Genomic DNA, 15,060 nt, shown 5'->3' with positions numbered 1-15,060 from the left:
TTTTAGGAGGTGACAGGAGTGATGTCATAATGCTGCTGTGAGGCCTGGCCATTCCCCTGGCAATACTCCTGCAGCATGGAACTTCTGCACAGTGGGAGGGAAAGCCCCTGTGCCCTGCCATGCTGGCTGTTCGCTGCGGCGATCCAGCTGGAAGTGGCCTCAGTGCCTTTGAATGTCAATGATACAGGCTTGTCAACAAGCCCCTTGCTTGTTCTATGAGAGGGGCATTTAAACAAATTGGAAGAAAGTAAAATATGGATTTGCCTATGACTTTATGTAAGGTACTAATTTACTGATTTGACTTTAATGTACATCTAAAAATGTTCATATTTAATTATCTATGAATTGCAAAAGCATTTTCAATACTTACTGTAAACGAAGACAATTATACATAATAAAAAGGGAGCAGCAAGTGCACCCAGTAATCCATGGACCAAAGGCCATTCAGATGCACATCCTTCCTCTGAAAAGAAATGAAATTTGTAATTCAAGATGGAAATACTGAGCTCAAAGTAGCATTAATAAAACAGAGTCTTCTCTCAGGGCAAGATCAACACCTTTGATGAAGTCAACACATAAGCAATATTAAGTGAGAAAGAAACAAATTTAAGTTCTTGGGAGTCACTAGCTCAGAGGATCTTTCCTGAACCCAACACACTATTGGCACTGTGAAGAAAACACGTCAGCACCTCAACTTCCTCAGGCGTTTGCAGAGGTTTGATATGACATCGGAAACCGTGGCAAACATCGACAGATATGTGGTGGAGAGTACGCCGACCAGCTGCATTGCAGTCTGGCATGGGGACACCAATATCCCTCTTTCAATATTTTTATTAGTTTCATCGTATAAACATTACATAGGTTCAAGAATAAAATAGAATATTAACAAATATTATAGAATAATACAGATGGAATTGTAACCTATGTTACATTAAAAAGTGGAAAAAGTCCACTAAACTATTTGATTTGTCTAACCCCACCTTACAGAAGCTATTAGCTTAACATGGACAGACCACTACTTAAAATATAAGGCAATATAAGGCAATATAAAATATAAGGCAACGAATGGGGTCATAAACCAGAAACTAGTTATTTTGAAAATAATTGAGAAAAGAGTGCAGAAAGAAACAAAATTAAGATTCATTTCAGTAGTGGAGCATCTAATTTTTTTCCAAACTCAGACATTCTATCATCTCAGATAACTATTGAGTATGAGTGGGAGGAACAACAGCTTTCCATCTCATCAATAAGACCCTTTTGGCGATAAGGGAGGCAAGGGCAACTACATGGGATTGTGATGCATTCAATATAAACGTGTTGGCCTACTTACTCCAAAGAGAGTGAGAAAAGGGTTTGGAGCCTAATGTTAGGAACTAAAGATGAGGTATGAAATACCCCTTCCCAAAAATTGGGAAGAGAAGAGCACAACCAGAACATATGATACAATGCATCTTCATCACATTTAGAAGAGAGATTAGAAGATTAGAATAAAATTTAGGAATAGTGGGGGGACACCAATGCTCCCGAACATCACAGGCAAAACCCTTTCCATCGTCGAGACAATCTACAGGCAAAACCCTTTCCATCGTCGAGAACATCTACAGGGAACACTGCCTTTGGAGAGCAGCAACAATCATCAAGGTTCCACATCACTGACCGCCTCTCAGAAAATAAGGCTTGATGTCATAATGAATACTTGGCCACCTACCTGGGTCACCTACGTGGCAAAATGTTCAATGCTGGCAGCACTCACTCACCCATCAGGGTATAATTCATTCAATGTCACCAATACCAAGGAGCTGATTGTGAACTTTCGGAAGGAAAAACCAAAGGTGTATGATCCAGTAATCTTTGAGGAGGAGGGGGGAATCAGAGGTAGAGAGGCTGAACAAATTTAAGTTCTTGGGAGTCACCAGCTTGGAGGACCCAACACACGAATGTCATCACATCAGATTCATTCAATAAAACAGAACTATAATATTACACAAAATTTCATTTAGTTTGCCTCAAGGTAGATAAAGATTCACCATTAGCATTACCCGGTGCCCCTTAGTTTGAGAAACAGAACCAAAAGAGAGTCCCCCCAGTCACCGAGTGTCCGTGAATTTGCCTTCAGCACTCTGCAACCTCTGCATCTGCAGACTCCTGTTCAGTTCAAACCATCAGCAACCTGAGCCCAGATCCAAACCTCTGACACAATGAGGAAACGTTCAGCACACAGGGCCCTTTGGGAACCCTCGTTGCCTTCAGCATCCTCTTGAATCTTGGTTATGATACTTAGTTCTCCAGTAGCCCGTACCCTGTGTGGGGTCCTTTACCACAAATCACCAACAGCCCACTGCCTATGTGTGTTCTTTAGCCGCTGACCTTCTTGCTGGTCCACCACTGCAGTCACTGTCTTTAGGATCATCTCCTCTGCTTCTCCTACTCATCAGGAGGTATTCTCCCTGTTACTGGTGCCCTACGCCAGTCCGCTGCTCATCCAGAGTCTGCAACCCCTCAAGGCTGCTGCCGTACATAGGCACCACCATCTTGGGCCCAGACCCGGCAATAACAGGAAGAAAGCACCTTAACACCTCTACTGCCTCTGGAGTTTGAGAAGGTTTGCTATGACATCAAAAACCTTGACAAGCTTCTACAGATGTGTGGTGAAAAGTGTGCTGACCGGCTGCATCATGGCCTGGTATGGGGGAATCTCTGAATGGTAGTGGACACAGCCCAATTCATCACAGGTAAAGCCCTCCCCACCATCAAAAAGATTTACATGGAACATTTACATGGTGAGTCCATCAGAGTCCTCAACAACAAACTCAATCAGAGATTCATTTAAGGACACTAACTATGCACAATATTTATTATTGAATTTTTTTTCTGTATTACAGTCAGTTTGTTTCCATTTCTCTCTTTTACATGCATATCCTTTCTTGAGTATAGTTTTGTGCACTACTCATAAGTAGAAATTCTGCCTGGCCCGCAGGAAAAACAATCTCAGGATTGTATGTGATATCATGAATGTTCTAATTTTAATTTAATTTAGACAGGCCTTTCCACCCCATGAGCCCAAATATCCCAATTAACCTACGACCCCCCAGTACATTTTGAACAGTTGGAGGAAACTGAAGCCCCCCGGAAAAACTCACATAGACATGGGGAGATTGTACCAAGTCCTTACAGTTAGTGCTAGATTCAACACTGGGACCGTAATGGTGTTGCGCTAACCACGCCGATCTGACTGACAATAAATGTGAAATTTGAACTTTAATGGCAACAGCACCGGATGCAGAAACCCCCAAATTTTGGAAGTGTTGACACATGGAAGTTCACACTTCTGCAAACACATGAACCAAGCAGCCAGGTTAAAAAAAAACAAAATTCTGCTTTGATTTGTGGAGGTTCCCGAGCATACTCACCGCTGAACTCATATTTCTTCATAATCAAAATGACAGTGGCAATGATCATTACATGCACAAATGTGGCAAACAGAATCGGCAGCCCTGTCAATCACAAGAAAATTGATCAGTGAAAAATAACAAGGTTCCACTTTTCTACTAATGCTGTTCACTGCCTGCAAACAAGCTTAACAAAGTCTACGAATCACTCAAAATAACACTGGTCTCCTCTGTTAAAAATGTCTGTCATGTGCACTTAGATTGTTGTTAAGTCAAGTGAATTTGGGCAACCAAGTATTTCATATGGTCTCCAATACAATAATTGTAACTGATGGAAAGAATAATAATGAAGGACAATTTTAATGAAGTTATTATCATCAGATTTCAGATTTATTGTCAGAGTAGAGTACATACATGACATCACATGAGGTTCTTTTTCCTGCAGGCCAGGCAGAATTCCCACTTATTGGTAGTGTAAAAAAATGTACATAATGTGTACCTGTAAACAAATGACTGTGCAATACAGAGAGGAGGAGAGAAAAAAAAACCAAACAATAAAGTGCAAAAGTAAGAGTCCTTAAATGAGCTCCTAAGTGAGTTTGTTATTGAGGACTCTGATGGTGGAGGGGTAGTAGCTGTTCCCGAACCTGGTGGCACGAGCCTTGTGACATCTAGACCTCTTTTCTGATGACAGCAGCGAGAACAGAGCATGTGCTAGGTGATGTGGATCCTCGATGATTGCTACTGCTCTCCAACGGCAGCATTCCCTGTATATGTTCTCGATGGTGGGAAAGAGTTTACCTGCAATGTCCTGAGCTGTGTCCACCACCTTTTGCAAGGCTTTACACTAGTATTGGTGTCCCTGAACGAGACAGTGCTGCAGCGGGTCAGTGTATTTTCCATCACACATCTGTAGAGATTTGCCAGTGTTTCCGATGTCATATCAAACCACCGCAAACTCCTGAGGAAGTAGAGGCACTGACATGCTTTCTTCAACATGTCATTAGTGTGTTGGGTCTTGGAAAGATCCTCTGAGATAGTGACTCCCAAGAACTTGAATTTGCTCACCTTCTCCACCTCTTATCCCTCAATGATCACACACATCTGATTTTCCCTTCCTGAAGTCAACAATCAGCTCCTTGGTTTTGGTGATATTGAGTATGAGGTTATTGTTGGTGCACCATTCGCCCAAGTTATCAATCTCCCTCCTGTATGCTGATTCATTGTCTCTTTTTATACAACCCACTACTACGGTATCATCAGCAAATTTGTAGATGGTATTGTTGTAGAGCTCGTCGATAGAATCAAAGACTTGTTGATCCAAACCAAGGCTTTTATTAGCAAAAGACAGGAGCTCTTCACAGGTGGCCGACCAGTCCGGAATGATCCAACCTGGCTAGGGACACAACACACTTTAAGGCCCAGACAGTAGGCGTGGCTAAGCTCTCAGCCAATCGCTGTAAGCACAGTCTAGATACTGTAACTATATACACTATATACATTGGTGATAGATCTGTACTATCACAATTGTACCTAGCCACACAGTCAAGGTGTAAAGTGAGTAGAGCAGGGTGCTGAGAAAGAACGCAACCCTGTGGTGCTCCAGTACTGATGGAGATTGTGGAGATGTTCTAACCAATCCTCACTGATTGTGGTCTGGAGGTGAAGAAATCAAAGATTCAATTATCCAGTGGAGTGTTAAGGCATAAAAATTTGAGGCACTTTGACAAGATTGGTGCTGAGAGGACATTGCTGTATGGAAAAATCTATTATTTTATGTCACTGCTTCAGAACAAGGTGGGGTGGCAGGCATTTAACAAATGAGAAGTAAGTTAATTTCTCAGAGGTATAAATCCTTGTAATTCTCTATCCTGAAACCCACGTTGAATAATTCAAAGCATTTAAGGCTGAGAGAGCAGATATTGGGCAGCACAGTTTGCGAAGTGATTAGCCCAAGAACATTTTCAGCGTCAGTTTGAATCCAGTGCTGTAAGAAGTTTGTACATTCTCCCATAACCTGCTTACATGCTTCAGTTTCTGCTCATCCTCCAAAATTTAGGAGGTTGGAAGGTTAATTAGGTGTATGTAATTGGGCAGCACAGGTTCATGGGACGGAAAGGTCTTTTACCATGCCGTATCATTAAAATTTAATAATATATATTTAGTTAAAAGGAGAATGGAGGCTCATAGGTAAAAAGGCAAGAAACCTGAGTTGACCTGAAAAGCTGAGTAGTTTCAAGGGGCCTATCAACTTATTCTGATATATTTCTTACATTATTCTGATGTTGTAATTTCAAAGACCCTCAGACAGGACAGTCAAAATAGGGTCACACACTAACTAGCATACACATCTAAAGTACTGATCCAGTCTGTGGATTGTCTCTCAAGAAACATATAATAATGACAAGGAAGGATCATGTATAGCTCCAATCATCTGTCATCCGATTATTTGGAAATTTTGATCGTTCAGCTTCTCTTGAAATTCACAGATGCTCCATTTCCCATTCTCCCACCTGGTTCACTGAAAAAGTTATTATGTAATTTGAAAAGAGAATTAAGTGTACTATATATTCATATTAATGTGTAATATTATTTATAAATTATATAAATAAATAGATAGATAATAGATAGATAATATGTGGTTGAAAGTGAGTTGAATCAACTGACTTTAATAGAACTCTCGCATGCATTTAAATCCCTCAGAACTTGATGATGCTTGTGACTCCCGGGACCTTTATAACATCAGCCACTAGGCTGAGGGCTTGCCCTGCACCTGGAGCTTTCACAGTCAGATCTGCTGTGGACCTGCCCGTGACTCCGTGAGCTGGTTCACCTGTTGCATGGTTAATATATAAATAACCATATTTTAAACATATAAGCATTTACGGAGCGGAAACAGGCCATGTCAGCCTTTCGAATCTGCACCGGTTCACGAGAACAACTCCACTAGCTCAAACCTCCCGCTCACCGCCAATAACCCTCCAACCCCCTCACCTCCATGTACACATCCAACCTTCTCTTAAATGACAGAAGGGACCCTGACGCAACTATCTCATTCGGAAATAGTTCATTCCATCCTGCCACCACTCGCTGAGTGAAAAAGCCACCTCTAATATTTCTCCTAAAGTGTTCCCCCTTATCCTTAACTCATGGCCTCTTGTTCCAACCTCCCCTGCCCTCAGGGGAAAGACTCTGTTTATGTCTAGTCTATCTATTCCTTTCATAATTTTAAATACCTCTATCAAGTCCCCTCTCAGTCGTCTACATTCCAATGAGTAAAGTCCCAGTTTCCTTAATCTCTCCCTGTAATCCAGATGCTGTAAGCCAGGCAACATCCTTGTAAACCTTCTCTGCACCCTCTACACCTTATCTATATCCGTTGTAAAATTTGGAGACCAGAACTGGCTTCACCAATGCCTTAAACAGCTGCAGTATCGCCTCCCAGTTCCTATACTCTATACTATGATTTATGAAGGCCAGCATACCATATGTCTTTTTAACCACCCTGTCTACATGGGAATCCACCTTCAGTGAACTCTGTACCATAACCCCCAGGTCCCTTTGCTCCTCTGCGTGCCTCAGTGCCCTCCCCTAACTATATATGTCCTATTCTGGTTATTTTTACCTAAATGTAACACCTCACACTTGTCTACATTGAATTCCATCTGTCATCTTTCAGCCCACTCTTCCAAACAAACCAAATCCTTCTGTAATCCAATATCTCACTATCCACCACTCCCCCTATTTTCGTATCATCCGCATATTTGCTTACCCAGTTAACCACACCCTCCTCTAAATCATTAATATAAATGATAAACAACAAAGGACCCAGCACCAATCCCTGAGGCACCCCAACCTGACATAGAGTTGTCCACCAGGACTCTCTGCTGTCTATCTCCCAGTCAACTCTGAACCCATGTTACAATCTCTCTACTAATTCCTAGTGACTGAACCTTCCTTATTAACCTTCCATGCGGAACCTTATCAAAAGCCTCACTAAAATCCAAATAGATCACATCCACCGCTCTACCTTCATCCACCTTTTTTGTCACTTCCTCAAAAAACTCATCAGGACCAGGAGACTTATCCACCTTAATAGACCCTAGAAGCTACAAAACTCTCACTTCACTAATCCCTATCCTTTCCATAACTAAGCCCGTTGCCTCTCTTATCTCGTATAGCCCAATGTCCCTTTCCCTCATGAATACAAATGAGAAAAAATTGTTCAATATTTCTCCCATCTCATACGGTTCCTGACATAGTTCACTGGTCCCATCATCCAATGGACCCATTCTATCCTTAACCCTCCTTTTACTGTTCACATATCTGTAAAAACCCTTAGGATTCACCTTCTCCTTATTAGCTATGGACTCCTCATACCTTCTTTTTGCCTTTCTAATTTCCCTCATGGTTCTTCCTGTAATCTAAGTAACAACCATACGTCTCCTCAATTCCTTGTTTTTTATATTTGATATATGCCTCCATCTTGTCCCGAACCAACTTCTTAATTTCACCAGAAATCCAGGGCTCCCTCGAACGTTTAGTCTTCCCCTTCAGCCTGACTGAAACATAAAAATCCTGTACTCTCAAAATCTCACCCCTAAATGCCCCCCAAATTTCCTCTACATCCTTTCCGGCAAAAAGATCAGCCTACACAACTCTCTGCAAATCCCTTCTCATTTCTCCAAATCTGGCCTTCCCCCTCTCTCCCCCAACTCGAAGACCTTCAACCTCAGACCTGACCTATCCTTTTCCATCATTAAGCTAAAGCTAATGGACCCATGATCAATGGATCCGAAGTTCTCTCCAATGCTTACCTTCATCACCTGCCTCATTGCATTCCCAAACAACAGATCTAAAACTGCTCCCCCTCGAGTTGGGTTCTCAACATATTGCTGCAAAAAGCAATCCTGAACACAATGCATAAATACTAAGCCATCCTGCCCTTTTACTGACTGCGTTTCACAATCTATGTTTGGAAAATTGAAATCCCCAACCAACACCACCCTATTTCTCCTGCACATCACACCTATTTCCTTGAACATTTGCTCTTCTAGTTCCCTTCCTATTTGGAGGCCTATAGTATACCCCCATAATAGTAACCTCACCCTTCTTACTTTTCAGCTCTTCCCACACTGCCTCCCTCGACGAGCCCTCCAGTCTACCTTGCCTCAGCACTGCTGTAATATCCTCCCTGACAAGTAATGCCACACTTCCCCCTCTTAATCCACCAACTCTGTCACATCTAAAGCAGCGAAATCCTGGAACATTCAACTCCCAGTCACAACCTTCCTTCAACCACATCTCGCTAATGGCCACAACATCATAATGCCACATGTCAATCCACACATTTAGCTCATCCAGCTTCCTTTCTATGCTCCTCGCATTAAAATAAATACATCTAAGGGATCTCCTACATCCTCCCTTCTGGATATCCTCCTCTCTTCCATTCTCACAATTTTCACTACAACATCTTTTTACTACTTCCTGCTTTTCCTCCCTCAAGTTATTCAAACTTGACTCTTTCCTTATCCTACTAACCCTCACACTCCTGCCTTGCCTAATTTGAAACCCTGTCCCCAACCATACTGGTTCAAACCCCACCCCCCCCCCCCCCCCCCCGCTGACAGCCCTAGCAAATGCCCCTGCCAGGAGACTGGTCCCTCTGGGATTAAGATGTAACCCATCATTACGGTATAGGTCCCATCTTCCCCAAAAAAGGTCCCAGTGGTCCAAGAACTTGTCCCTGTCTCTTACTCCACCCCGTTAGCCATGGGTTTAACCTCCACCTAATTCTATTTCTGCCTTCACTGTCACGTGGCACATGAAGCAATCCAGAGATTACCCCCTTAGTGGTTCTCCTTTTAAACTCCCTACCCAACTCCCTATACTCATTCTGCAGGACCACTTCCTTCTTCCTTCCAACATCATTGGTATCAACATGTACCACAACCTCAGGCTCCTCACCCTCCCCTTCTAAGGATGTTTTGAACGCACATAGTCACATCCTGGACCCTGGCACCAGGGAGGCAAACCACCATCCAGTTTTCCTTATCGCGTCCACAAAAACCTCTGTCTGTCCTCCTAACCATTGAATCCCCTATAACTATCGCCCTTTTCCTTTTATTCCTACCTTTCTGGGTCACAGAGGTTGACACCAACCTCTGCCCACCATAGTCTGATTATCCCCCTCCTCAGTACTCAAGGTGGAGTACTGATTTTTGAAGATTACAGACTCAGGTGCTTGCACATGAACCTGAACCATCCCTTTCCTCCTCCTAACGGTAACCCACTGCCCCTCCTCCCATGGCCCCTGTGCGACCACCTGCCTGTAGCTCTTGTCTACGATAGCCTTATTCTCCCTAACCAGAGTAAGGTCATTGAGCTGCAGCTCAAGTTCCTTGACTCGGTCCTTCAGGCCACACACCTTGTCCATGATGGCCTCACTCTCCCTAACCAGAGCGAGGTCATCGAGCTGCAGCTCAAGTTCCCTGACTCGGTCCCTTAGACGCTGCAGCTCCGCACAAGTAAATAGATGATTATATATATCAATAGGAATATCATCTAATAGCATGAAAATTCTGCCAGTTTGCTGCCATCCTGCAACTTTACCAAATGTTGGTCAGGCCACCCTGGGTGTACTATGTGCAGTTCTGGTCACAACACTACAGGAAAGATGAGGTTGCACCAGAGAGAATGCAGAGGAGATTCACCAGGATGTTTCCTGGATTACAAGATGACAGTTATGGGCAGAGATTTTTCAGGTTGGGGTAGTCATCTTTCCTGGAGGCAAGGTGGTTGATGTGTGATCTGATAAAGATTATGAATGGCACAGATAGGGTAATGGTTTAATAAACAAGGGCATCGGTTTAATATGAGAGAAAGAAGTTTTAAAGGGGTGTTGTTTTTACTCTGAGAGTGGTTGAAATCTAGAAAATACTGCCAGAGGTTCTGAAATCAGATGCAATTACAGTGGTCCCCTCTTATCTGCGGTTTCGCTTTCAGTTTCAGTTACCCACGATTTACCGTGGCCTGAATTTGATCTAACTGCCCCGTTCTCTCCCCACAGCCCTGTATAAGTTCCAATTAATCCCACTGCCCTGCGCTCTCCCCACAGCCCCATGTCGGTCTCCAAATTGATCCTACTGCCCTACACTCTCCCCACAGCCCTGTGTCAGTCCCCAAACTGTTTTCACTGACCTGCTCTCTCCTCACAGCCCCATGTCAGTTCCCACACTGATCCCTCTGCCCCTCTCTCTCCCCACAGTCCCGTGTCAGTCCCCACATCGATCCCTACTTACAAATAAAAAGTTTACAGGTACACTATAGTATCCGATATAGCTTTGCTGAGTATATAATATGGTATTCGCACCACATTCACATCGCATAATGCCTAATTTCACTGAGCGTTTCGTGGATGTTAAGTAGCGCATAACCTGTATAAGGTTCAGTACTATCCAGAGTTTCAGGCAGCCACTGGGGGTCTTGGAACATATCCTCCGCAGATAATGGGGGACTACTGTACTATGTTTAAAAGACATTTCTAGCTGGATGTTACAAAGATTTTCTCAGGTTGAACAGAGAAAGTAGTGTTTGCTAACAATCAGCCTTTTCATCCAATGGGAAATAAGATGCAAAACGCATCAAAAAACTTACAGTTGTTCGACCAAAAGCACTGACATTGATTCATCCTTCTTCCAATATATCTTACCACTGGTGTGAACATGAAAATAATTAAAAAGATTAGCAGACCCATTGCTTCAATAATCCAACCTGCAGAAGATGAAAATTAATTGAGTCATACTTTTAATCAAATATTGCTTTAATTTAACTGCAGTAATCATCCCCATTTCAAATAATATATTTTCTTCTTTTTCAGTTATTGATGGACAGACTTTCCTGTCAGTCAACCAATCTTCAAACCAATATTACCTCCTGTCAGGTGTGCTTTAAATTTGCACACTAACTTCTTAGTGTGACTTTATCACACACTTCTGAAAATCCAAATACAGCACACTCACTAGTTTTTCCTTATGTATTCCACAATTTACATTTTCACAAGCCTCCAGAAGATTTGACAAACTTATTTCAGTTTCATGAATCTATATTGACTATTGATATTTTCTAAGTGCCTTGAGATACTGTAACATTTGCCCTTCTATTGATATTAGCAATCTGTAATTTCCACTCTCCCCCCCTCATTTCCCCTCCCTCCCCCATTTTCCCCCTCCTTGTTCAAATATGTGCAGTTTTCTAACCTGCAGGAACTTATCCACATCACATGGAATTTTAGCACTGTTTTCTCAGCAATATGAAATCTCTTTAATTCCTCATTTTCATGAGGTTTTTTTTAGTTCCTTTATGACTTCAGGCAAGTTATTTTTGTCCTCATCCATAAATATTGAACCGAAGTATTAATTTTTCTGGCATTTCTTTGTTCCCAATTAGAAATGGTCCTGCTTGACTGTAAGCAACCTACATATGTTTTTGTAATACTTTAAAATTTACTTGTAGAAGCTTTACAGTGTACTTCGATGTTCCTTGCAAGTTTACTCACTTACACTATTTTCACCCTCTGAACCAAACCCTTAGGTCTTTGCTTTTGCTGAATTCAGTGTCCAATTCTAGTTGCCCCATTACAAGAAGGATGTGAAAGGGAACATAAGGGCGGCACAGTTAGTGTAGTGGTTAGTGCAATCCTGTTACATCACCAGTGACTGGGACTGGGGTTCAAATCCCATCCTGTCTGTAAGGAGTTTGTATGCTTGGGCTTCCTCTGCATACTCTAGTTTCCTCCTACACTTCAAAACATACCGGGGTTGTAGGTCAATAGCGTGTAATTGGGCAACATGAGCCGAAAGGGCCTGTTACCATGCTGTATGTCTAAATTTAAGAGACTTACCAGGATGCTGCCTCAAATAGAGGGTATACAACAGTCATAAATAGAGTAAACATGTTCCCAGTGTAAATATGTCAAATCCTAGACAATTTGAATTTAAGGTAAAAGGGGAAAAGTTTACAGGAGATGTGTGGGATGTTTTCTCTTTTACACAGATAATGGTATGTGCCTGGAACTGCCTGTCAGGGGTAGTTGAGGAGGCAGATGCATATATAAGTGTTTATTGAGCTGTCAGATAGATACATGAATATGCAAGGAATGGAGGGAAGTGAATCATGTGCAGGCAGGCAAGATTTAATTTGGCAACTTGTCTGGTGCAGGCATAGTGGGTGAAGGGCCTGTATATTCTAGATTCTATGTTCTATGCTCTCCACCCTCAAACTACTATTGCTTCGAGCAACTCTATGGATCTTATATTAATCTTAACTTAAAGTCATATTTCAGATTGAGGCACCAGAAATGAAAATATATACAGGCAATTACCATCCTTTACAATCCACAAAATGGTAGCACCTAGAAGCATAATTAGCGATGCCATCGTAAATATCAGGCAAAGAACAATCAGGAATCTTTGTACTTTCTTATCTAGAAAAGAAGAGCATTGATTATGTCCAGAGAGATAAAAGTTCAAAGGATATTGAATTATACCTATTGGTAAACTGCTCACAAAACTTAAACATCGTCAGATTAACACCTTATGAATGTGATGCTCACATAAAGGAAGTCTGTGATTCCTTAAACAGAATCTTACATTTATCGAACACAAACCACCAAACAATAGCTGAGACCGCACAGTTCATGGCAAAACTGAACATTCCTTCCCCCTAGGAATTTTGGAGAATGGTTCTTTAATTTCTTGAACTAAAACTGTGTTAGAAGACCATAAGATAGAGGAGAAGTAGTAGGCCATTTGGCTCATCAAGTCTGCTCTGCTATTCCATCATGAGTTGATCCATTCTCTCACTCAGCCCCGCTTCCCTGCCTTCTTGTTTGTGTCTTCTACCCAATACAAAAAGGCTGGAAATAGAACATTCAACAAGCTGCAGTCCCCAGATGAAACTCACTTCAAATGAACCCTGTTTGGAGAGCAAAGGATGCCAGTGTCTCTGAGAAACCAATAGTGCGCCAACATCTCGTATAATATTTTCAATGCCTCACATGCCATCAGCTGCCCTCTTAACGGTTGCTGGTTTGACATCACAAATGGCAGAAGAAATAACAATGACACTCTGAAAATTAAAATCTGCATTGGCTGAATAATTCTGGAAGGTAACATGGCCTTTTATCTGACCCGGCAAGAGACAGACAAGATGTTGCATGGCTCTTTGTCTCATAAAAGAGCTGACAAAATATTTCTATTCTCTGTATTGTTAGTCAGTTTGAGGAAAGATTACTGAGTGGAACCCCATTATAACCCAATGGCTTGGGTTCAAAAAGTCGCATCACTAAAAAAGCGGGGTCGTGCTAAACCAAGGTTTCACTGTATAAGCATGATCATGTCTAAGAAATCAGGGTCGGTGCTAAGGGGGGGAGGGCATTTGCGGGCATTGCCCCTCCAATTAACGAGTGATCCCCACCCAATCTGGTGTTATCTTTTTTATTCGAGGCACAGTGCTGATCTCCCCTGCTGACAATATGCTTTGACGGTGCATAGAAGGTCCATATCTCAGTGTATGCCAACCACAGACGCCTTCACATGCATGGTCATTTTACAGGGGTTGTAGCAAACATTGCACTTGATCCAAATTGCTGGTCCCTCGGCCTTGAGCTGTGCTCCGCGGCTTGCCACCTCTCCGTCACTGAGGTCCCACGCTGCGCTCATGTTCAAGTGCACATTCTCGGGGTTATCCCCAAACAGAATTTGTGAATACTTCTCTGGATTACCCCCAGAGCTGCCTCCCTCCTCCACCTGAACTGGTAACCTTGGAAGAAAGCCTGGATTTTCGCCGCAGCCCACAACTGGCCGGCGATTTCTTGCCAACCTTGGTGACCTCTCCAAGCTGTTTGGATGATGGTGGCAGCTCTGGTTCCCTCCTGATGCTGCCACCTGACTCATAGGCAGCATCAAGCCCAGTGGTCGATGTAATTTGAATGATCATCCCTGCAGCCAGGGGTTCTGGAGACTGCCGGCTCGTGCTCCTGGACTCCAGGGCTGCAAAGCAGCCCAAGGACAGGTACCTCCTGTTCGTATACTCCCGCAGAGGGGAGAACCTGGTCAATGTTACCCGCCCTCTCCTGTTGCCTCAGTGCTGTGACAGCCTCGGGACTGGGCAGAGGTGTTGTAACTCATATCTTACACCACCACTTGCCCATTCTTTGTAATTAATACATGGATGCTCACGCTCCTGCCAACGAGTCCAATGACTCATCGTTATATCCAAATTCATGTTAAATCAGGTTGTGTTAAACCAAGGTCCACTGTATTCCACAATTCAAAGAACTAAGAAATTATCTATGGGGAGTCACGTGATGGAGTAGTGGCCGGTCAGGGGATTCCAGCCCTCTCTGGAAAAGTTGAAAAAAAACACACAAAACACAAAGGTACAAGAGTAAAAATTAAAACAAAGTAAAAATAAAGGTGAGAAGAAAATGGCAGCGAAAAGAGAAAAGTCGAAAACAACGGGAAGAAGAGAAGATGAAAGAACGTCGGAAGAAGAAGGTGAAGGCCTTACCTATCCGAGGAGGCCCGCCGCAGAGAGAGAAGCCCGCTCCCTCAGGTCAGTGGAAGTCCCGAGCTCGGGACTACAAAAATGGCTTGCGGAGCCAAGTAAA

General features: G+C 42.8%; 1 protein-coding gene across 3 annotated transcripts in view; it reads right to left on the bottom strand.

Moving 5' to 3' along the window:
* Positions 1-15,060, bottom strand: part of LOC138754805 (uncharacterized) — a 52,705-nt gene that overhangs the window by 21,772 nt on the left and 15,873 nt on the right. For all 3 annotated transcript variants that reach the window (XM_069919644.1, XM_069919645.1, XM_069919643.1), the window contains 4 exons: positions 12,772-12,873; positions 11,046-11,162; positions 3,411-3,494; positions 371-463 (listed from right to left, as the gene is read on the bottom strand). In XM_069919644.1, coding sequence (XP_069775745.1) covers positions 371-463; positions 3,411-3,494; positions 11,046-11,162; positions 12,772-12,873 — 396 coding nt within the window. The remainder of the gene's footprint in view (positions 1-370; positions 464-3,410; positions 3,495-11,045; positions 11,163-12,771; positions 12,874-15,060) is intronic.

This window comes from Narcine bancroftii, chromosome 2 (genome assembly GCF_036971445.1).
Source record: "Narcine bancroftii isolate sNarBan1 chromosome 2, sNarBan1.hap1, whole genome shotgun sequence".
NCBI classification, from domain to species: domain Eukaryota; kingdom Metazoa; phylum Chordata; class Chondrichthyes; order Torpediniformes; family Narcinidae; genus Narcine; species Narcine bancroftii.
Note: the sequence above shows the minus strand (reverse complement) of the source record. Positions and strands in the feature narration are given on the sequence as shown.